This window comes from Loxodonta africana, chromosome 7 (genome assembly GCF_030014295.1).
Source record: "Loxodonta africana isolate mLoxAfr1 chromosome 7, mLoxAfr1.hap2, whole genome shotgun sequence".
Classification (NCBI taxonomy): Eukaryota; Metazoa; Chordata; class Mammalia; order Proboscidea; family Elephantidae; genus Loxodonta; species Loxodonta africana.
The window spans coordinates 46,607,988-46,630,225 of NC_087348.1; the positions used below are offsets into that span (position 1 = coordinate 46,607,988).

Consider the following 22,238-nt stretch of genomic DNA (forward strand, 5'->3'; position numbering starts at 1 on the left):
CCAAGCTACTCTATTGCTAGACTGCTGGACAGTCAAGTTGCAAATCTGTAATCTGTTTCTATCTTCTGTTTTATTCCGCTTGCACACATTTATAAGAAAAGGGTGCTTCTCAAAAACTCTAACCTTATCTTAGCTGAATTTAGAGACAGAGGGATTTTCCACGTCCCCATCTTGATATACCAACTCCAGTTGAACTTGGCAGCAGCTTCCCCACTTCAAGAGCCACTCCCTCCCCCCCAAAAAGGAAAGAGAAACTGATTGAGTATAGGGACTCCATTAATTAATACAACCAACTGCAACCATTTACTGAGAACCTATTGTGTCAGACGTGGCGCTAGACGCCCCAAGGAAAGGGTGAAACCGCTCAGACAATGATTTCTTCCCATCTGGACTACACTCTCATTAGCAGGGCTTTGAACTGGTTCGTTCCAGTTCAAACTCCTGCTGATAAATTTGCCTTTCCATCCCAGATATACTGAATCAAAATCTACAGTTTAACAAGATCCCCAGGTGATTCTTATGTATAATAAATTTTGAGAACCACTGCTCTACTAGTGGTTCTCAGAATTGGTCCCTAACTAGCAGCATTAGCGTTGCCTGGGGACTTGTTAGAAATGCAAATTCTCAGCAGGTGTTTGAATTGGAACAAACTGGTTTGAAACCCTGCTCATTAGGCCCAGGGACATCATCTTCTCTAAAAGCTGACAGTAAAAATATCAAGGCATGAGCAATACACGGGCCTAAATTCATGGAGGGACAAGTCAGCCTTATCCATTAAGTTTATTAATTTCATTCGTAAAGCACAAGAAAAAAAGGGAAAAATAGGTGAAAGGCAGTATCATGGATTGAATCATGTCCCCCCAAAATATCTGTCAATTTGGCTGGGCCATGATTCCCAGTACTGTGTGGTTGTCCTCCATTTTGTGATTGTAATTTTGTGTTAAAGAGGATCAGGGTGGGATTGTAACAGCACCCTTACCCAGTCATATCCCTGATCCAATGTAAAGCAAGTTTCCCTGGGGTGTGGCCTGCACTACCTTTCATCTCTCAAGAGATAAAAAGGAAACAGACATGAGCAGCGTGGGGGACCTCATACCACCAAGAAAGCAGTCCTGGGAGCAGAGCACTGGAGTCCCTGTGTGGTGAAGCTCCTGGACTGGGGGAAGGAAGATCGATGAGAAGGCCAGCAGAGAAAGAAAGCCTTCCCCTGGAGCCGACACCCCAAATTTGGACTTTTAGCCTACTTTACTGCGAAGAAATAAATTTCTCTTTGTTAAAGCCATCCACTTGTATTTCTGTTATAGCAGCACTGGATGACTAAGACAGGCAACAAAAGTAAAGAGGTGGTGGTCTGCGGTTCCCTAGATGCAAAAGAGATGAAAACCTTGATTCCCAATACCTAGCAGGGCTAGAATCTGGCAGCCTCTCTTCTGTTTTTCCCACCCTTTCCTAAGGTTTCTTCCCTGTAAACAGAAAAGTAATTACTTGTTGGAGTGAAAAAATAAGGAATATGAAACATGCTGCACCTAGGATAGGGCCTGACTTTTTTTCCCCCAGTTAAAATTTACTGAGTATTTCCTAGGTTCTGAGTACCACTCTTAACAACTTACATGTGTTTCCTCATTTAAGTCTAAAACAACTATCGTGTTGTTAGCAGCCATCAAGTTGGCCCCCAATTCCTGGTGACCTCGTGCATAATTGAATGAAATGCTGGCCAGTTCTGTGCCATTCCCATGATTAGTTGCAGATCAGACTGTTGTGATCCAGTCAGGTTTCAGTGGCAGATTGCCAGGCCTTTCTTCCTAGTCTGTCTTAGTCTAGAAGCTCTGCTAAAACCTGTTTAGCATCATAGCAACATGCAAGCCTCCACTGACAGATGGGTGGTGGCTGCACATGAAGTGTATTGGCTAAGAATCGAACCCAGGGCTTGCACATGGAATGCGACAATTCTACCCATGAACCATCAATGCCTTAACAATAATACTGAAAAAAAAACTGACAAGATAGTAGTTAATACCCCACTTTTTATACACAAAGAAAATGACACTCAGGGGTTATTAAATAACTTGAACAAGGACACATAGCTGACACATGACAGAGATGAGGCCGTCTAGCTGGGTGCAGAGTCGGGAGGCAGTTGCCTCAGTCTGAATCCTGGCTGTTCCACTTAGCATCTATGACTGGCAACAGCCATAGCAAGTTCATTAGTCCCTTGTACCTCAGTTTCCTCAACTGGAATTTGGAATAAGAAGAATATCTACGTCACAGGATCACTGCAAGGGTTAAACAGGTTAATCCTCGTAAAGTTCCTAGGACAATGCCTGGCACATGGCAAGGCTTAGCGAGGAATGGATACTGCAACTTTATCCAAGTCTGTCTGACCACAAGGAGTCCCTGGGTGATGCAAACGGTTGCTCTCTGCTACTAACAAAAAAATCAGTGTTCAAATCAACCCAGAAGAAAGGCCTGGCAATCTATTGCTGAAAAACCACCCACTGAAAACCCTTTGGATCACAGTTCTACTCTAATACAGATGAGGTCACCATGAGTTGGAATTACCTCAATGGCCACTGTTGTCTTTTTGTCTGGTTCTTAAGGACTATACCCAACTGCTTCTCGAAATCTTCTTGAAAGTATGTTGGACTAGCATTTCCTAAACCTGGGATGAAGGATCAAGGTGAAACCCATGAAGGGGGGCTGTATACTAGGGCCACAACACCCTGATATGATAAAATGGCAAAAAGGTAGGAAGGTAGAGGCAGAACATGGAAAAAGCTTTGCTGGGCCTTGGTGTTAGAATGGGAGCAACGTTCATGCTTGATTGGCTCCAACTTTACCTGTTTTACATCTTGGAGTTCCTCCTCAGGTTTCATTTGAAAACAGAATTCTGCTGCTAACAATAACCCCCACAACCCATTGAGCTAGAGGGAAAAGGAAGCTTGGGACCTGACAGTAATGGGAAGGGAATGCTTATGTATGACCCAAAACAAAAAGGGAAATAGGGCATGAAGGTCAGTTAGAAACCAAAAGGAGCCATAATAGGAAAAAAAATTGAGGAACCACTCACAAGTCTATATTATCTCAGCCTGCTCCCCTCTCAGGGTGCCCAGCTGAGACACCACCCCGGTGGACAGGATTTCCTGTTATTACACAGACCCGCGATCTCATCTTCACCATCTTGTCAGCTCCACTTCCCACTTCTGTGGGCTTGAAGTAAACAAAGCAACAACAAGGCTGGACTCCAGCGTGCAGGGATGAGAGGACAGCAGGGAGAACGGACACGGCAAAAACTACCTTAGATGAGAGCCACAATCTCCCTCACACACAAGGAAATGCCCAGAGCAGCAAACTCCTTCTCTTTGCCCCAGTTCTCTACTCAGGAGAGGGAAAGGATGACGAGGCAGCTTCTAGGCAGGTGCTGACAGGGCTAACAGTTAGCTAGTAGTTAAGTCATATCAGTTGTTTAATATCTCCATGTTAACTAGCAATTTGGTGCTGCTCCAAGTTCCTCAAGTACCCTGGCTCTCTGCTTGGCCCCTTCCTGGGACCCACCTAGACCTCCTCACCATCCAGAACAGTGGGGAGGGGGTTCTCCTGGGCCCTGTGCCCAACACGGGAGCTGGAACCTGCCTCACGGGCCAGTGTCTGTTTAGTACTTCTACACGGGACATGTTTCAAGGAGGTAGCATTTTTTAAGCAATAAAATATTGAAACACCTTTTTCTTTCTTTGATTCATTCTACTGGGGCCTATTCCAGTAAAATGTTAGTACTTCCACCTCTTTTCTGTACCCACTGAGTGGCAGGGACAGAGAGAGAGAGAGGAGGGAGATGGAGGAAACACGGGAGGAGCATTTATTGAGCTCTGAATGATATCCCAGGAAACCCTGGTGGTGCAGTGGTTAAGAGCTGCAGCTGCTAATCAAAAGACTGGCAGTTTGAATCTACCAGGTGCTCCTTGGAAATCCTGTGGGACAGTTCTACTCTGTCCTTTAGGGTCGCTATGAGTCGGAATCGACCCGACAGCAACAGGTTTGGTTTTTTTTTTTTTGGTTTAATGATATCCCAGGAGTCCCTCCTCGGTGCAAATGGTTAAGCATTCAGCTACTAACCAAAAGGCTAGCAATATGAATGCAACTAGAGGTGCCTCTGGGGCCCTGGTTGCACAGTGGTTAAGCACTTGGCTGCTAACAAAAAAGGTCAGCAGTTCAAACCCACCAGCCACTCCTTGGAAACCCTACGGGGCAGTTCTACTGTGTCCTATACGGTTGCTATGAATTGAAATCCACTTGATGGCAATGGGTTTGGTTTGGTTTTAGAGGTGCCTTGGAAGAAAGTCCTGGTGATCTGCTTCCAAAAGGTCACAGTCATGAAAACCCTACAGAGCAATTCTACTCTGACAAACATGGGGTTGCCATGAGTCAGAATCAACGGTGTCAGTGGTTTAGTTTTTGTTTTGTTTTTAATTATGTCCCCGGCATTATACAGTGAAACCTGTGAGAGCTGGAACTGGACAGGACTGCCTCGTTTTTCCGGGTCTCACAAGTTTTCCACTTTTGACAGGGTGCAGTCACCACTCTCCTCTTGCTCTGTGTTTAATGGAAAACATTTCAGTTTTCCTTCTCTCGCAGGTTTCCACCTTACACAGGTTCTGGCTTTTGCAGGTTGTACTGTACTAGGCAGTGTGCTCACAGCATCTCAAACTGACAGCCTCACAAGTAGCAATTTATCTTCATTTTGCAGGTGAGGAAACAGATGCGCAGAGCCTTGTTTGGGGCCATATGTTGATAGAACCCAGCTCAAACTGAGGTCAACCTGAAGGCAAAGTGCGGGGGCAGCAAACCCCTATGCCTACAGGGGCCAACTAGGTAAGGCAAGTGAGGGAAGCAGGTAGGAGCTGCAGCAAACGCCTTTAAAGCCAGCAGCCAGTCCTTGGCTCCCGCTGACAGGTTCCACCCCAGGCTGTGAGTCCATGTTACCTGCCCTGTACTTTCCAGAGAGGCCAGAATTCTGGATTTTTAAGGAAGATCACCAGATTTCTAAACATTATGCAGCCCAAACACCACATGGGCCAGCCCTTTAGGCTTCCACTTCCTCACTGTTTCCCTCTAACTACCCTGCCCCACCCCGAAGTCTGTTTCTCAACTGCAGCCAGCACAAGGTGTCAACACATAATCAGGCAGATTCATCTGGGCCTAGAAGAGAAGACCCTTCCCAGCCCCTCCCAAAAGACAACACCCCCATCTGCCTCATGATCTATTAGGAAACCTACGCCTGGTTAGGTCATGCCTAAGGCTGGTCAATGCCCGCTCTGTGTGCCTTTGGCAGCTGTCATAGATTGAATTGTGTCCCCCAAAAACATGTGTTAACTTGGTTAGGCCATGACTCCCAGTATTGTGTGGTTGACCTCCATTTTGTGATTGTAATTTTTTGTTAAAGAAGATTAGGGTGGGATTATAACACCCTTACTAAGGTCACATCCCTGATCTAATATAAAGGGAGTTTCCCTGGGCTGTGGCCTGCATCACCTTTTATCTCTCAAGAGATAAAAGGAAAGGGAAGCAAGCAGAAGAGTTGGAGGCTTCATACCACCAAGAAAACAGCACTGGGAGCAGAGCGCATCCTTTGGACCCAGGGTCCTTGTGCCTGAGAAGCTCCTTGACCAGGTGAAGACTGATGAGAAGGACCTTCCTTCAGAGACAACAGAGAGAGAAAGCCTTCCCTTGGAGCTGATGCCCTCAATTTGGACTTGCAGCCTACTAGACTGTGAGAGAATAAAATTCTCTTTGTTAAAGACATCCACTTGTAGTATTTCTGTTATAGCAGCACTAGATGACCAAGACAGCTGCCTACTCTGTTTAAGAACATGGGCAGCTTGGGTTCAAATCCCAGTTCAGACACTTACTAGCCGCAGTTATGGTCTGGTCCAAGTTATTCCATGTCTCTGTGCCTCTATTTCCTTATCTGTAAGATGGAGATACAGTATCTATCTCATAGGTTTGTGTCAAGTTTTAAAAGAGTACCTATAAAGTGCTTAGAACAGAGCCTGGCACATACTAAACACAAAACAAGGTCCACTATTACCATTGCCTCATGGAATCACACCTCAGAATGGTCTAGCCTGCCAGTATGTGAGCTGACCCTGGCTCCCCGCCTTCTCATCTCCTCCCAACTCTTTCCCCTACTGCGTTTCCCATTCCAGTCAACAGAGTGCCTTAAAGAGATGGAAAAATCTGAGGGTGGATTTCCCTTCTAGTACGGGCAGCCAACTGACTCAGGAGGAAGACATACAGCTCAGACTTGTCAGAGACTCTTGGAACCTCCCTCTTCCTTGAAAATCTCTGGGGTTTCTTTCATGCCACCTCCTCTCACCCCACACACACAGAAACAGGATGGTTGGAGAGAGAAGGAAAAGTTGAGTTCCTGCCTCAGGCCAGCTGCAGATAGCTCATCTCTGGTTTCCGGAAACCTCATCTCAGAGCATTTATTTCTGCAAAGGTCCTACCAGGGACTAAAGGAGGGGGTGGGAGTGCAGAGAGTGAGTGGTGACAAGAAAGTACCCATAATTACCCTTGCCACCTGATTCCCACCTGTTCATTCTTCAGACTTCAACTCAGGTATCATTTTCTCCCAGATCTAACTATGTGCCCATCCTCCACATTCCCACTGCACCTCTATTCTGCTAGCATCCCATTTAAAACATCATATGGTAACTCCCTGTAAGTTCCCCTCCTTCCCTCTGCTGCAAGCCCCCCAAAAGCAGGAACCTCCAACTTCAACGGTTACACCTGAGCCTGGTCTAGTGCCCGGCAGAGCACTCCACAAACATCCACTGCATCAATGAATAAAAGAATCAGGGACTACTCCCTCTCCACCCACACCCCATTCAGTCAAAGAAGTGAAAGCACTTTTTCTTTACTGTTGTAAATACGTATACATATAAACTAACATTTGCCAATTCTACAGAAAGCACTTTTAAGAACCTACTTGCATACAGTTCTTGTTATTATTATTAGGAGAGCCAGCTGTTTCTCCTTTCCACAGGGAGGAAAAAAAAGGCAAGGGGAAATTCAGTTATCCATTCTACTCAAGCCAAGCGGTAGTGAACTTTTTCATGGATTAGCCAAATCCAGTATTGAAGCCTTAATCAGCTTCCCTGGGTCACCGCAGCCAGCCCGGGTCATCTGTGGAGTTAATATGTGCAGTAAACATTAAACATAAATCTTAGACACTTTCACAATTTTCTAACTTGTTTCGGTCACATAAGATGAATAGAAGAGCTGGCTGAAAAGAACCTTCAAGAAAAGCATGGTCCTATGTCAGGGAGCTTGGCCCCTCCTGTTCCTGGAAGAGCAGATGAAACCCAAACCTCTAACTCATACTTGTCTCCACTGCCAAAATGCAGCCACATCACGGGTGAGGCTTGAGAGGGATGTTGAAAAGCCACGTTGAGGCCCTACGGAGAATTCAAACGTAGGGCCAGCCCCAGCCTAGGCAGATGGAAATTAGAGGAGGCCAGAATTGTAGATTGTGATGACTGGGAATTTAGCCAGAATATGTCTCTTCTGAAAGGACATCTTGACTTTAGGGATACAAGAACGTGTAAGTCCTGCTTTCGAAGGCAGTTTTAATAGAAAATTGTCTGCTTTATGGTCTTCATACTAACGGATCATGTGCCCTGGCTTCTTTTTTTTTGCGGGGGGGGGGGTTGCCATTGTAATGAAGTGTGACATTTCAGATGGATTTGTTCTTAAAAGGTCCCCATCCCCCACTTCTCTCAATCCAATAATGTTTTAGCATTGGACCATCCTCAGTCCAAAGTTCTTCTTCACAGCTACCTCAAAGTCTTCCTCCTTAAATTCAGAGTTCATTTTTGATGATCTATCCTAAAAGAAAGGACAGATTATTTTTTTAAAAAAAACAACTCATTAACAGCTGATATAATATAAAGTTTCTATCTGTGTAAGGACTGCATTACAGAACAAGTTACATAAAACATGAACCTTCCAGGTCATCTTTGCATTGGCTAATATCTAAATGAATTCACATGTCTCGGGCACATACTAACTCCACAGTTAGAGGACCCGGGCTGGCTGCGGTGACCCAGGGAAGCCGATCTAGGCTTCAACACTGGACTTGGCTAATCCATCAAAAAGTTCGTTACCGCTTGGCTTGAGTAGAATGGATAACTGAATTTCCTCTTGCTTGTTGAGAAACAGCTGGCTCTCCTAATAATAACTACCCAACTTTCAAATCCAGACACACTCTTTAAGGAGCCAGTCCGTGATCTGGCTAGTTCAAAGTGAACACACCCCATCCAAACTGCCAGAGAAATCTTTTACACAGTACCGCTCCTGGGGCAATTCATTAGATCACCCTGCGCTCTCATGGGTGGTACTCACTCGTCACTTATCACTTTATTATTGCTACGTTTTCACAATAACAGGAATAATAATGGCCATTACGGTGCTGGTGGCGTGGTTTAAGAGCTTGGCTGCTAACCAAAAGGTCAGTAGTTTAAATCCATCAGCCACTCCCTGGAAACCCTATGAGGGCAGTTCTACTCTGTCCTTAAAGGGTCTCTATGAGTCGGAATCGACTCCATGGCAGTGGGTTTGGTCTGCTGTATTATGTGGTGGATCCTGTGTTCTGGGCCTTTTTAGCATTATCTCAATCTTTCAAACAGACTGATGCTATTACTGTACCATTTTATAAAATGAAAAACACAGAGACTTAGAAAAAAATGGAGTAACTTGCCCAAGGTCACACAGCTATCCTATCTTGATTCCTGGTCTCTTTGATTCTAGAAGCTTCTCTCTGAACTAAATAAATAAGTTTATTCACCCTGGCACAGATCTTGTGCATAGTAGGGCTACCACAATCGATTGAAAGGTGGGCTTGAAAATAACTTAGCCTACTTTCTCCTTTAGTATCTTCTTTCTGTTTATTGCTTTTCAAGATCAAAATGATTTGGAGGGTGAACAAAATCACGATCTCTGCACCGAGAAGTCCATTTCCATAGACTTACCGACATTCCCACCCTCCCTCGCCCTCCACCCTGAGACACCCAGTCATGCCTCAGTCCTGCTGAGTTTATAGATCTATTCCACAAACAGGTCTCCAGAATGGAAAAAGAAATGGAAAAACAAAATCAAACCTAATCGTGCACTCATATATAGCCAGAGAGCAGCATGTTTGTTTCAGTGTTTTAGATACTGAAATAAGGGCAGCTGTGTTTATTTCCATGTAGGCTCTTGCAGATGTGGGCGCATGTGTGGGGCTGCTTGCTTTATTCAAATGAAACTTCCAGGTCACACATAGGCCTGGGACTCCTTTCAGGTTCTCAGGAACTGACCTCTGAAATGGGAAAGCCAGTGGTTAAGAGCTCAACTGCTAACCAAAAGGTGGCCAGTTCGAATCCACCAGCTGCTCTGTGGAAACTGTCAGGAGCAGCTCTATTCTGTCCTATAGGTTGCTATGAGTTGAAATTAACTTGATGGCAATGTGCTTGGTTTTTTGGTTTTATGTCTGTCCTAACCACCATACTTGGAAACCCTGGTGGCCTAGTGATTAGAGCTACAGCTGTTAACCAAATGGTCAGCAGTTTGAATCCACCAGGTGCTCCTTGGAAACTCAATGGGGCAGTTCTACTCTGTCCTATAGGGTTGCTATGACTCAGAATCAACCTGATGGCAACGGATTCCACCCCCCCCCCCCATTTAACCACACTAGAGATGGCTAAAGGATGGAAGGTAGCGAAATATGGGTAACGGAAGCACTGGTTTTTAAAACATTTGACTTATTCTGGACTCAATTCACATCTGAGCAATTAGTTTCAAACCCCTACCATATATATATCCCACCTTTCTGAAAATTGGCACTCTCTAACCCCAACACAGGAAAGAGGGCTTGCAGGAGCGTCATTCACCTCTGGGATGTTGAGAATCACAGCGTACGATTCAAGATGGGCTCATCAGAGCCACGTAATAGGAATGAGGGCAGAAGTTTAAAAAAAAACCACTGGCTTAACTTGTTCCAACCTAAAACCTCTCTCCCTGACAAGACAACACAGCGCAAAGAGCGTAAGTGTCTAGGCAGACAGGAGTTCAAATCCTGCCTCCACCATTTATAGCTGTGTGGCCTTAGATGAGTTATTTAGTTTCTCTTATCCACCATTTTCTCATTTGTAAACTACAGAGAACAATGCAGAGTCCCTAGGTGGTGCAAACGGTTAATAGTTTGGTTGCTAACCGAAAGGCTGGAGGTTCAAGTCAACCGAGAGGTGCCTCAGAAGAAAGAGTTGGAGATCTACTTCTGAAAAGTCAGCCACTGAAAACCCTACGGAGCACAGTTCTACTCCGACACACGTGCGTCGCCATGAGTTGGAGTCGACTTAAAAGCAACGGGTGGCAGTGGTGGCGGAGGACAACAATGCTGATTTCCCAGGGCCATGGGAGGCTTGAATGTATTGATGTGTGTGAACGAAGCCTAGCACTCTTCCTGGTGCTTCAATCTGTGTTAGCTCCCTTCTCCCCCATTCCTGTGGCTTCCCGGGCTAGAATCTGGGAACGGACACCACCCATCGGTGATGCCTCCCCATGTACACAAAGGCTCATTCTGTGAAGGGGTAGCTGGTTGCCCAAATTCAATCCACAGATGTGTTTTGTTTGGCCTGCACCAATGTCTGGGGAAATTCAGATTATTTATCATCATTAAAAAATGAGTTGAGCGTTACGCTCTTTTAAGATCCATCTATATGGGATCAAACAGAAACAGCAACTCAAAAGATTAAGAGGGCACTGAGTTTACGTTGATGGGGGAGGAGCAACGCAGTAAGGTAAGAATGGTTGCACAACTCAAAGAATGTCATCAGTGTCACTGAATTATATATGTAGAAACCTGACTATGTTTTTGGTGTGTTTATTCTCAACAACAATAACAAAAATAAAATAAATTATTAAAAACAAACAAACAAAAAAGGTCAGGAAATTTCACTTTCAAAACAATCTCAAATTCCAGTTCTTCCTGAGAAATATGATATCACTGGGCCCACATTTTGCTGGGGTAAGCCGCTTTGAACAGAGGGTGAGCTCTTCAGGTCACTACGATGCACCCAGGCTGGCTTTACTCACTTAGAAGACCTCCTTGGCACCTGAAGGCTTCAGGGTGAGCAGCTCATGGGCTAACAGGGCTGGCAGATGCGGTATGGCCTCTACCTTTCCTAGCTGCCCACAAACAAAGCTTTTAAGTATAATTTCAGGATCGATCCCCTGAAGTGAGGAACAATTAGCAAGTTCCTGAGTCACTGTTGTATTTGTTTATATTTCTATTGTGAGCTAGAACCCTTCATGGAAAGGCCAGGATCTTAGTTCTTACAGTACAACCGAGTGTGAGACTGGGGGTAGCTGACCCAGCTTTGCTCCTGTCCCTTAACTTCTTGGGGCCTCAATTTCCTCATCTGTAAAGTGAGGCCTTGGGTTAAAAGATCTCTATCGTCTCTTCCCATATTTATGCAATTATTATGCAAAATTCAAGCATGGGGTAGAAATTTTAACATGACTGTTTACTTACGAGCTCTAAAGGTTTTAATGAAAGCAGAGCTTTTAAAACACCTTAACACACCCCAGGCCTTCACTAAATGTAAACAGGATCGAATAATGGCCTTGTTTATTGTTCTGCCGGCTCCAGGGTTGGGCCTTTAGCCTTGATATTCTGCACTTAACACATTAGAGGCAAATCAACACCAGGGCATTAAAAGACCTGATGGCTCAACTTCCTGTCCCTAGGAGACTTGGTGCTCTGGGCCCTGCCTGCCTCTCTACACTCATTTCACCAAAACACAAACCAAACCACATCAAGACCTTACCTTGGGGCTCTACTCACGTGGGGCTTCTTTTGGTTCTTTGCTCTGCCACCACAGGGCCTCTGCACCTATACCTTCCTCCACCTGGAGCCCTCTTCACCTAGTTACTTCCCACTGCTCCTTCAGATCACAGCACCAGCATCACATCTGCCATTCCTGGCCTCCCTGGCCAGAGTAAGCCATTCTAGAACATGCTTTCATCACACCGGCTACGTTGCAGCAGCTGCCACAGTTGTACTTTTACACTTACTTGTGTGATTAGCTGACTAATGATTATCTCCCCAACTGAATATAAATTCCAGGAGGGCAGGGTCCACATCTGTCTTTGCTCATGGTTGTCTCTCCAATGCCTGGCCAATAGGGGGTACTCAAATACTTGTTGAGTGAGTAACTGAATGAGGAAATGGAAAGGTGACACTGCTCTACCAAAAAGATTCTAGAAGGGAATGATCTTCTCAAGGACAGGACTGTCTTATTGAGGTTTGTATCCCCAAAGATAAATGATAATGATGACAACAAAAAAGAGAGCTACAAGTACCAAGTAATTAATGTGTGTCAGACTGTTTTCACAGATTATTTATTTCTATAGTAACTCAATTTAATCTTCATAATAATCCTATAGAAGGAGGTACACTTAATATCCCCATTTCAATAAGAGGAAACCGAGGCACAAGGAAGTTGATAATGTGCCTAAGTCACTTAGCCAGTAAAAGAAAGAGTAGCAATAAAATCCCAGGCAGTCAGGTTTTATTGGTGCCTGCTGTGGACTGAATTGGAGACACGGCGATTAAGAGCTCCATTGCTAACCAAAAGGCCTGCGGTTCGAATCTACCAGCCACCCAATGGAAGCCCCGTAGGGCAGTTCTGCTCTGTCCTATAGGGTTGCTATGACTCAGAATTGGCTCGATGGCAATGGGGTTTTTTTTTTTTTTTATCAATTGTGTCTCCCCAAAATATGTGCTGGAATCCTAATCCCTATAGCTGTGGATGTTATGCTGTTTAGAAATAGTGTTTTATTGTTATGTTAATGAGGCCATTTTGGTGTAGGGTGTGTCCTAAACCTAGTCACAACTGGGTTATAAAAAGGGCAGATTAGACAGACAGTAGTCAAGGGAAGGTAGACACCATGTAGGATTATTCTCAAGCCAAGAAGCTAAGAAACGCTCAGGGCTATAAACAAGACAAGAACCAACATGGTTGAGACCCTGATTTGGAAACCCCAGAACTGTGAGAAAATAAATTTCTGTTCTTTAAGGACACCCACTTGTGGCATTTCTATCACAGAAGCACTAGGTAACTAAGACAGTGCCTAACATGGTGCCTAACACATGTTGTTGTTGTTAGATGCCAAGTCGATTCCAACTCTTAGTGATCCCACGTGACAGAGTAGAACTGCCCCCGTAGGGTTTTCTAGGCTGTAATCTTTACAGAAGCGGACTGCCAGGTCATTCCTCCCTAGGATCCACTGGGTGGGTTCTAACCACCAACCTTTCAGTTAGCAGCTGAGCACTTAACTATTTAGCTACCATCTATTGGGGGAACATTGGTAGTCAGCTGCCATCTATTGGGGGAACATTGGTAGTCCAGTGGTAGAATTCTCACCTTCCATGAGGGAGACGGAGCCCTGGTGGTGCAGTGGTTAAGCACTTGGCTGCTAACCAAAAGGTTGGCAGTTTGAACCCAGTTGCTCCACAGGAGAAAGATGTGGCAGTCTGCTTCTGTAAAGATTTACAGCCTTGGAAATCTTATGGGGCAGTTCTACGGTGCCCTATAGGGTTGCTAAGAGTAGGAATTCCACTCCATGGCAATTTTTTTTTGATGAGGGAGACACAGGTTCAATTCTCGGTCACTGCACTTTATGCTTAGCTACTATCCATCTGTCAGTGGAAGCTCGCAAGTTGCTATGATGCTGAACATGTTTCAGCAGAGCTTCCAGACTAAGATGGACTAGGAAGAATGGCCTGGCGATCTACTCCTAAAAATCAGCCACTGAAAACCCTTTGGCTCACAATGGTCCAATCCACAACCAATCGTGGGAATGGTACAGAACCAGGCAGTGTTTCATTCCGTTGTGCACGGGCACCATCAGCTGGGGATGAACTAGATGGCAGCTAACAACAATAACACCATCTAACAACCACCCCCCACCCACACATACACACTCTACAGACATAAACAAATGGATGAATCCTCTCTGGATCAGAACTATAGACAGATAATGGTCTCAGAACCCAACCACCACAAAAGCAACATAATAGCTGAGAGACAAAGCAACAAGAACCAAACAGAAAAGAAGCCTCTTTAGATAAAATGCTCCCTATTCGGGCCCATGGGGAAATGGCCCTGGGCTGGCAGGCCACCTACCTGATATTTTCATTCAGTGCATAGAGCTCGTTGCTTTGCAAGCCGCCCCCTTTGAAGACGTTGATCACAGCCGTCTGGACGCTGTGGGGAAAGAGAAATTAACCTCTGGTTGGAGGATCTGCCTACCCAGGGTCATCTCAACAAGCAGCACAGGGCTGAAGGCAGGTGGAAGGGCCAGGAAGCCCCTGCCACAAACACAGCCACGCTTTCCATCCCTGGAATCCATCCTTTCCTTCCCAGGGTCATTGGAGAAGAAAGAAGACTAAAGTCGAAGATGCACAAAGGTAGTTCCTGGCTTCTCACAGGCCAGCAAGTCTTCCTCCCTGGCCCCTCTGGCAGCCCTACTGGTGAGCAGCAACAATCAAAGTGCAGGCAGTGGGGTCTGCTTTGAGCAGACTGCATGCCCAGCAACCTGGGCCTGAAAGAATTCAAAATGGCGTTCACGGTAAACAGGAGCCAGACTGGGGCTCTTTCACCTAGGAGGCTGCTGTCTTCACAGAGCAGGCCAGTGGCCCAGGGCTAATATGAAATGGTAACTCCCTGCCTTTATAAAAGAAATTGTGGTAAAATAGATACAACAAAATTTGCCATTTTAACCATTATTTAAGTGTACAATTCAGTGGCATTAATTATATTCACAATGTGGTACAATCATCACTACATTTATTTCTAAAACTTTTTCATCACCTCAAACAGAAATTCAGTACCCCTTAAGCAATAACTTCCCATTCAACCCCTCCCCTAGCCCCTAGTAACCTCTAATCTACTTTCTGTCTCTATGCATTTGCATGTTCTAGATATTTCATATAAGTGGGACCATATAATGTTTGTCTCTTTTATGTCTGGCACCTTTCACTTAACCGTGTTTTCAAGGTTCGTCCATGTTATAAAGAGAACCTCATTTCTCTTTATGGCTGAGTAATATTCCATTGTATGGATATACCACATTTTGTTTAGCCATTCATCTGCTGAGGGACACATGGGTTGTTTGCTCTTTTTGATTACTGTGCATAATACTGCTACAAATACTGGTGCGTAAGAATCTGTTTTGAGTCCCTGCTTTCAAGTCCTCTGGGTATACACCTAGGACTGGAATTGCTGGGTCATATGGTAAATCTATGTTTAACTTTTTGAGACCTTTCCTTTTTTTTTTTTTTAAACGGGAGCTCTGGTGGTGCAGTGGTTAAGAGCTCAGCTGCTAACCAAAAGGTTGGCAGTTCTAATCCACCAGCCGCTCCTTGGAAGCCCTATGAAGCAGTTCTACTCTATCCTATAGGGTTGCAATGAGTCAGAACTGACTCCATGGCAACACTCTTTTTTAAAGCACTTTTCTGGGAAGAATTTCACATAAGCTAGCCTCACTTTCACTTTTCATTCCCCCTCCTGTAAGGTGTAAGGCAGTTAAGTAGAGTTAGTTTCTTGAGGGGCCAGTTAGGACTTGACTCCTCGGTCTCTGGGACTCCAACCCAATATTTCAGCAAGGAGCTGATTACAATCTTGGTTGCACCAGGGGTCACTGGCCTTTTTTAAAGAACAAGGATCCATTTAACACCAAAACATTTCAGAGCTCCCCCCTCCACTAACACCATAAGAGTTGTGCTCTATTTGTCCATTCATTGAAAATCCCCATAATGACCCAAATTACAAAGAATTCAGTAATGCTTTAAAATAATGATGCATTCAATTCACACAAAAAGTATCTGCGTAAATTGGAAAAGTAGTACCCACAGAAGTGCAAGAAATATTTATTCTGTCTCTGCTCCATGCCTAGTGTACAAAAGGTCAGCTAGACACCCTACAAAAGCTCTCAGCTTCTCCCCTTAAGTGCCTGTGGCTTACAGATACTGGTAGTCCCTGGTTTATGCCACTCATTCAGGAGACAGTAGGTTACTTGAGGGCAGGCTCTGTGTCACATACATACTTATAGGGGCCCACCCTGGGGTGCAATCCAGTTTGGAGTGTGATGAATGGGCCAGTTAACTGACTCCCATAGACCAGAGGCTCCAGAAATTTTAAGAAAATTTGCTCTTTTCATGAATTAACACGACTATAAATCACGACCTTCTGGAACCAGCAGCTACGTCAGGGTCAGATGTCACCTGGCACTGCTGTGGTCCTTGGCAGCCCTCACTCCATCCACACTAGCTGCCTCCCTTACCTGTTCCAGGCCGAGTTGGAGCCCAGCTGCAGAGCCTGTCGGGTTGCTTGGAATCGGGGCAGATCGCTGAGCACCGGGGAGCTCATGAAGCGTGGTCTCGGCCTGCGGAAGGAGCCCATCTTGGGGAACTCAGTGGGCCGGCTGGGAGGGAAGCCGCGGGTCATAAGTCCAGGTGCAGGGACAGCTTCTCCTTTCGACCAGAAGGTTCCAACTGCCCGCAGAAAGGGCTGCTTCTGCTCCCAGGGCTGCCTTCTGGCCCCCAGGCTTTTTTAAAACCACAAATGTAGCCAACACCTGAAGAGAGAGGGTAGCTTTTATTGAGAACTCCTGGGCACAGCAGACCACATCTTAGAGGAAGTTGGCTGGGACTTTCCAGCCCAACTATCCTAAAAACAACTTTGGGACCCAACAATAACATCCTATACCCCGCAGATTCCCATTCACAAGATTTTGCAGGTCTCTTTTTGGTTTTAACAGTGTGGTCACCTCAAAGTGGGAAGGCAGTCCTACAGAAAAGTGATTCCTAAGCTGTGCCTGACACTGGTTCCGACAAATGTTCATCAAATCTGGGCCCTAGCTGGGTTTCAGAAGACCCTGCAACGTGTGGATTAAGAGATGGATTTTAAAAATGCCCCAAGAATGCAAGAGCTTCTTGTCCTGGCACTGAAGACCTTCCATCACAGACTCTTACATGCCAGTCCACCTGCATTGCTCAGCATTTTCCAAGGCATCAGTCCTCTTCACTCGAGCACGTATCAGTTCCCTTACCTGTCACTCATTCGTTCATTTTATCAGGATATATTTATTGTTTACTATTTGTTAACCACTATGAGCTGTGGATGACTCAAAGATTTCTAAGACGTAGTCCATGCCTTCAAGGGGCTCAAGGCTTATGAAGAAGTATTTGTTCGTGTATTCATTCACACAACAAATATTTACTAAGCAAATTTTTAGTGAGCACCTATGTGTCAGAAACCCTGGTGGTGTTGTGGTTAAGTGCTACGGCTGCTAACCAAAAGGTCAGCAGTTGGAATCCACCAGGCGCTCCTTGGAAACTCTATGGGGCAGGTCTACTCTGTCCTATAGGGTCACTATGAGTCAGAATTAACTCGACCGCAACCGGTTTGGTTTTGGTTTTACTATGTGTCAGGCACTCACTCAGACAATGGGGATATAATGGTGGCCCCAGGCAACATGGTCCTAGATTCATGGAATTTATAACAAGCAAATACTGTTCCATGTCATGCCTAGTCCCTCTCCAAGCTTTTGATCATGTCTACTGCTCCCCTTGCCCGGAATTCCTTCCCTTTTCATCTCTATTTACCCAAATCCAACTTACCCTGCAGGGTTGGGTTCAAGAGTGCTGTCCCCTTGTAGCGTTTCCTAGGAGGCTTTACGGCTGAGTGGTTAAAGACAACGGCTTTGCAGTGAACCTGGGTTCCAGTCTTAACTTGGCCACTCACAAGTTGTGTGACTTTGGGCAAATTACTTAACCTAAGAGTCCTCAGCTGTTACCAATATGAACTTCACCAGACTGGTAAGAGATGAAATGAGAGATACGACATGCCCAGCAGAATGGCAGACCCATGGCCCTCAAGCATTGGCTCTTTTCATCCAGATTGATCTCTTTTTTTCCTCTTTGCCTTTGGACCTACAATTTGTTTTCTTATTCTTTAATAAGCTTAAGTCTAAATCACTGACTTAAAATGAGTTTTGGAGCTGGTCAGCATTATAGTCACGTTTTTCTTGAGGGTTTAAGGTTTAGCCCCAAAGTATTCTCACTGCCACCTCTCTTACCAGCTAACTCTGTTACATTCCCCAAACCGACACTGAAATAGAAAGAGATATTCCAGCCAACAACGTCAACCTTCCAGCTCAAAGATGGAGAAGGTTTTGAAGCCACAGCTGCAGTGTTTGAACAAAGAGGCCCCAGTGTACCATCTCCAAATTAAACATGCTGCTCTGGTCGGAAGAGGAGCAAGGCAGCCAAAATGGGCACCAAGGCATTCCATCATATAGTATGGGGTGTACGTGTGTGTGTGTGCAAGCAACAGTAATGGCAGTGAACTTGGAATTAAAAAGAAAAGTTTCCATCGAGTTAATTCCAACTCATGGCAACCCCATGTGTTACAGAGTAGAACTTTCCTATAGGGTTTTCTTGGCTGTAATCTTTACAGAAGAGCCCTAGTGGTGCAACGGTTAAGCGCTTCGCTGCTAATCGAAAGGTTGATGGTTTAAGCCTATCTAGCAGCTCCATGAGATATAGCCTAGGAAACCCTATGGGGCCATTCTACCCTACCATATGGGCTCACCTGTAAGTCAGAATCCACTTGACAGCACACAACAACAGAAGCAGTTTGCCAACCCTTTCTTCCACAAAGCAGCTGGGGGGATTCGAACCACCAACAGTTAGGTTAGCAGCCAATCACAAACCACTTGCGCCACCCAAGCTCCTGTGAACTTGTAACACCAAGAGTCAAAAAAGAAATAGCTAGCCATGCTTCTCAAATGTCTTTTTTAAAAAAAGAAAAGCAGACTTGTGAGCCATTTTATTTTTTTGTCTTTCCTTTTCTGTCCCTCCACCCCATGCTCAGAATGAGCCAATAGTTACTAAAATTTATCATGTAAATACCGAGGAAGTCATATTAAGCCTGTTAAGTTTCAAAGGGTCTCAATAACTCCACAAATCCCACTAGAATTTGGCAAGATCTATGTAAATCAATGAACGAGGGGCAGAAGAAATAAAACCAAGGACACCCCTTCGGAATTCTTAAACTGGCGAGCTTTGGAATTCAACTTTGCCCAAGAAAGGTCACCCTATGAAGACAGGATCCATTTCACTGCCTTTCTTTAAATGGGCCTGCTAAGTGCAATTCATCTGTGTAATCACAGATAGTAACTCCTTTCATGAGGCTCTTAAACCCGAGGTGATGGAGCTGCCTCCCACTCCCGGCACTTGTACAGGGATGTAGAAAGGTGAGAATGGATTGTTCCAGGTGTTTACCTTCCGCCTTCCTGCTGACTCCAGGAGACACTGGGGATCACGGGGCTGGCTCCTCTCCACCTCTGCTTCTCAGTAAGCGCTCCCCAGGCCCCCACTCCAGGTCGTCTGAGTATCCAGCAAAGCACAGAGGCAGCCTGTCCCTCTTCTAAATAAGGGCAATTTTCAGCCAAAAGGACAAGGACTGCAGCTCCCGCAGCTTTGAGTCAAGTGCAGAGTAACAAAGAATGAGGAGCTTGCCTCTGACTCATTTTTCACCTCCCAAATCTGCCCCTCTAGGGACTGTAAAATTGAAAAGAGGCTTTGAATCTGTACAAAGGCGCTGTGGGATTGGAAGAGACACAGATGCCAGCCATATCTAGAAGCGGAATCTTTGATGTGGTGAAAAAATGTGAAACTGTTCACTACAGATTAGTAAGTAAGCCTGGCAAATGGCAAGTGCCACATTAGTGTTTGTTAAATAAATAAAATAACTCGTTGAGAGTCTCAGATCCTGACAGGCTGAGGAGAATCTGAACTGTCCTTGTTTTCACCACTCCTATGACCTGAACCGAGCCAAGAGGCCTCCCCAGACCACCAGAGAAGAAGCTGTTGGGAGCGCTGACAAGAGTGACCTAAAGGAAAAAGCTGACACACCCTGTACCCACCTGCTACAATGTGGGCCCCTCAGGCAGAGGCTCGTCCTGACCTAAATATGAAAAATCAGAAAATGACAAGTGAGATGGGGCTTCAGAGTAGAGCCAGCCCAGGTCCTAGCTTACAGACGACAAAAGTGAACCCCAGAGAAGCAAAGAAACTTGTCCAAGGTCACCAGGGTAGGAGAGAGCCAGGTGTGGCTAGAACTCGAGTTCCCTAACTCCTGATCTGGAGTTCCCCAGCCCCCACCTAGGCAATTCTATGGAAAAAAAAAAAAAAATTCTATGAAGTCGGGTCTTATTCATCCTCGTATCCTCAGGCCACAGCTCACTGCTCCAAGATAAAGATGAAGGAAAAGAATAGGAAATCAAGAAGGCATCTCTGTCAGCCTGACATGCTAGGTACTGCCCAAATAGGTAAACTTACTCAAAAACAAAATTACTTGAAGATCAAAGAGGTTAAGTAACCTGCCCAAAGTCACACAGCTCATAAGCAGCAAACCAGTGACTGGAGTCCAGATGATCCACCTAATTCTCCAGCCCATTCCTACTTTGCCCTGCTACCAGACTAAGCAGAAAACCAAAATCAAAGCTACCAAATTAGTTAGGATGGTCCAGTCCCAAGACTTCATATCAGAATTTAAATTTCATGCCCTGGAGATAAATAAGCTGTCATAAAGAATTTTATGACTAATTTGACGGAGGAAAGAGTTGTGGTGAGGGAAAAGGAAACCATTAAGGGAAAAAGCACGGATTGCCTTTATTAGATACTACATCCCTTACTAGCTGTGTGACCCTGGACAAGTTACGTGACCTCTCTAAGGCTCGAATTCCTCCCACATGAAGTGAAGATGCTAATTGTGACTACCTTAGGGTTGTATAAAGATCAAACGAGTAAACATTTGTAAAGCACTTAAAACAATGCCTGGCAAATGGCGTCATGCTTGGTAAAGTAGAGGGTCAGCGAAAAAGAGGAAGACCCTCAAAGAGATAGACTGACACAGTGGCTGCAACAATGGGCTCAAGCATAACACGGATTGAGGATGGCCCAGGACCTGGCAAGGCTTCGCTCTGTTGTACATAGGGGTAGCTATGAGTCAGAATCAACTCGACGGCACCTAACAACAACCACCTAAGTGTTTGATAAATAAATAAAATAACCTGTTATTTCTAAATCTCCAAGCCATGAAGGCAATGGGAACACAGCAACATTTCCCTCTGCTGCAGGCCACCTCGACAACATCTGGAAATCCTCCACTTGGGAGGAGGCAAGGCCTCTGAGCCCCATCGCCGTAACTCATGGGTTTATTTACCGAGCCCCCACATCTGGGTAGCATGTTCCTCAAAGTTTTTCCATACATCATCTCACTTCTAAGTGTCATCCCAACTCAATAAGGCAGGTTGAGCAGGGATTAAGTCGCGGATTAGGAAACTGAGGAGAAATGAGTTGGCTAAGGCTAGAAAGCAGTTAAGTCAGGGACCAGAATCCGATCGCAAGTCTTCCAACCGCAAGCGTGGCCCGCCATGTGTGCCCTGCTGGGAGACTCTTCTTTTTCCTATATATATACTTTTAATATTTTTATTATGAAACGTATTTTTAAGAGTTTTAAATATGAAACAGGCCTCCTAACTGCTCAAGATGAAGGAAAGAGATAAAAATGAATAAGGCGTCAGCTGCCTTCCTGAAACAATCTTAAAAAAATACACACACAGCTTAAGTAATGATAATAAACTACCACCTACTTAAGAATCAGAGCCCTGGTGGCATAGTGGTTAGGAGCTATGGCTGCTAATCAAAAGGGTGGCAATTCAAATCTACCAGCAGTTTCTTGGAAACCCAATGGGGAGTTCTACTCTGTTCTACAGGATCGTTATGAGTCAGAATCAACTGGACAGCAGTGGGTTTGTTTTAGTTTTTTACATAAGAAATAGAATGTCACCAATACCTAGGAAACCCTGGGCGCTCCTATTTTTCTGATAATAGCACATTCACCTTTTGTAAAAAATGTAAATATTCACATAAATCTACAACATACAAAGTGAAAGCCTTCCCTCTGGTCACTTAACAGTGTAAAGAGGCTCTGTCAGTAGAACTTCATGAGATCACAGACATGTTCTATATCTGCACTGTCCAATCCTGTAGCCACATGCGGCTACTGAGCACTTGAAATGTGTCTAGCGCAGGTGAGAAACTGAATTTTTCATTTTCATAAATTTTA

General features: G+C 45.0%; 1 protein-coding gene across 7 annotated transcripts in view; it reads right to left on the reverse strand.

The window, feature by feature from the left end:
• Positions 1–22,238, reverse strand: part of PRR5L (proline rich 5 like) — a 95,271-nt gene that overhangs the window by 48,412 nt on the left and 24,621 nt on the right. For 2 of the 7 annotated variants that reach the window (XM_003412275.4, XM_064288267.1), the window contains exons 2-3: positions 16,384–16,677; positions 14,226–14,306 (exon numbers count right to left, since the gene is read on the reverse strand). In XM_003412275.4, coding sequence (XP_003412323.1) covers positions 14,226–14,306; positions 16,384–16,547 — 245 coding nt within the window. In that variant the 5' untranslated portion in view covers positions 16,548–16,677. The other 5 variants (XM_064288265.1, XM_064288264.1, XM_023550707.2 and 2 more) reach the window with 5 other exon arrangements.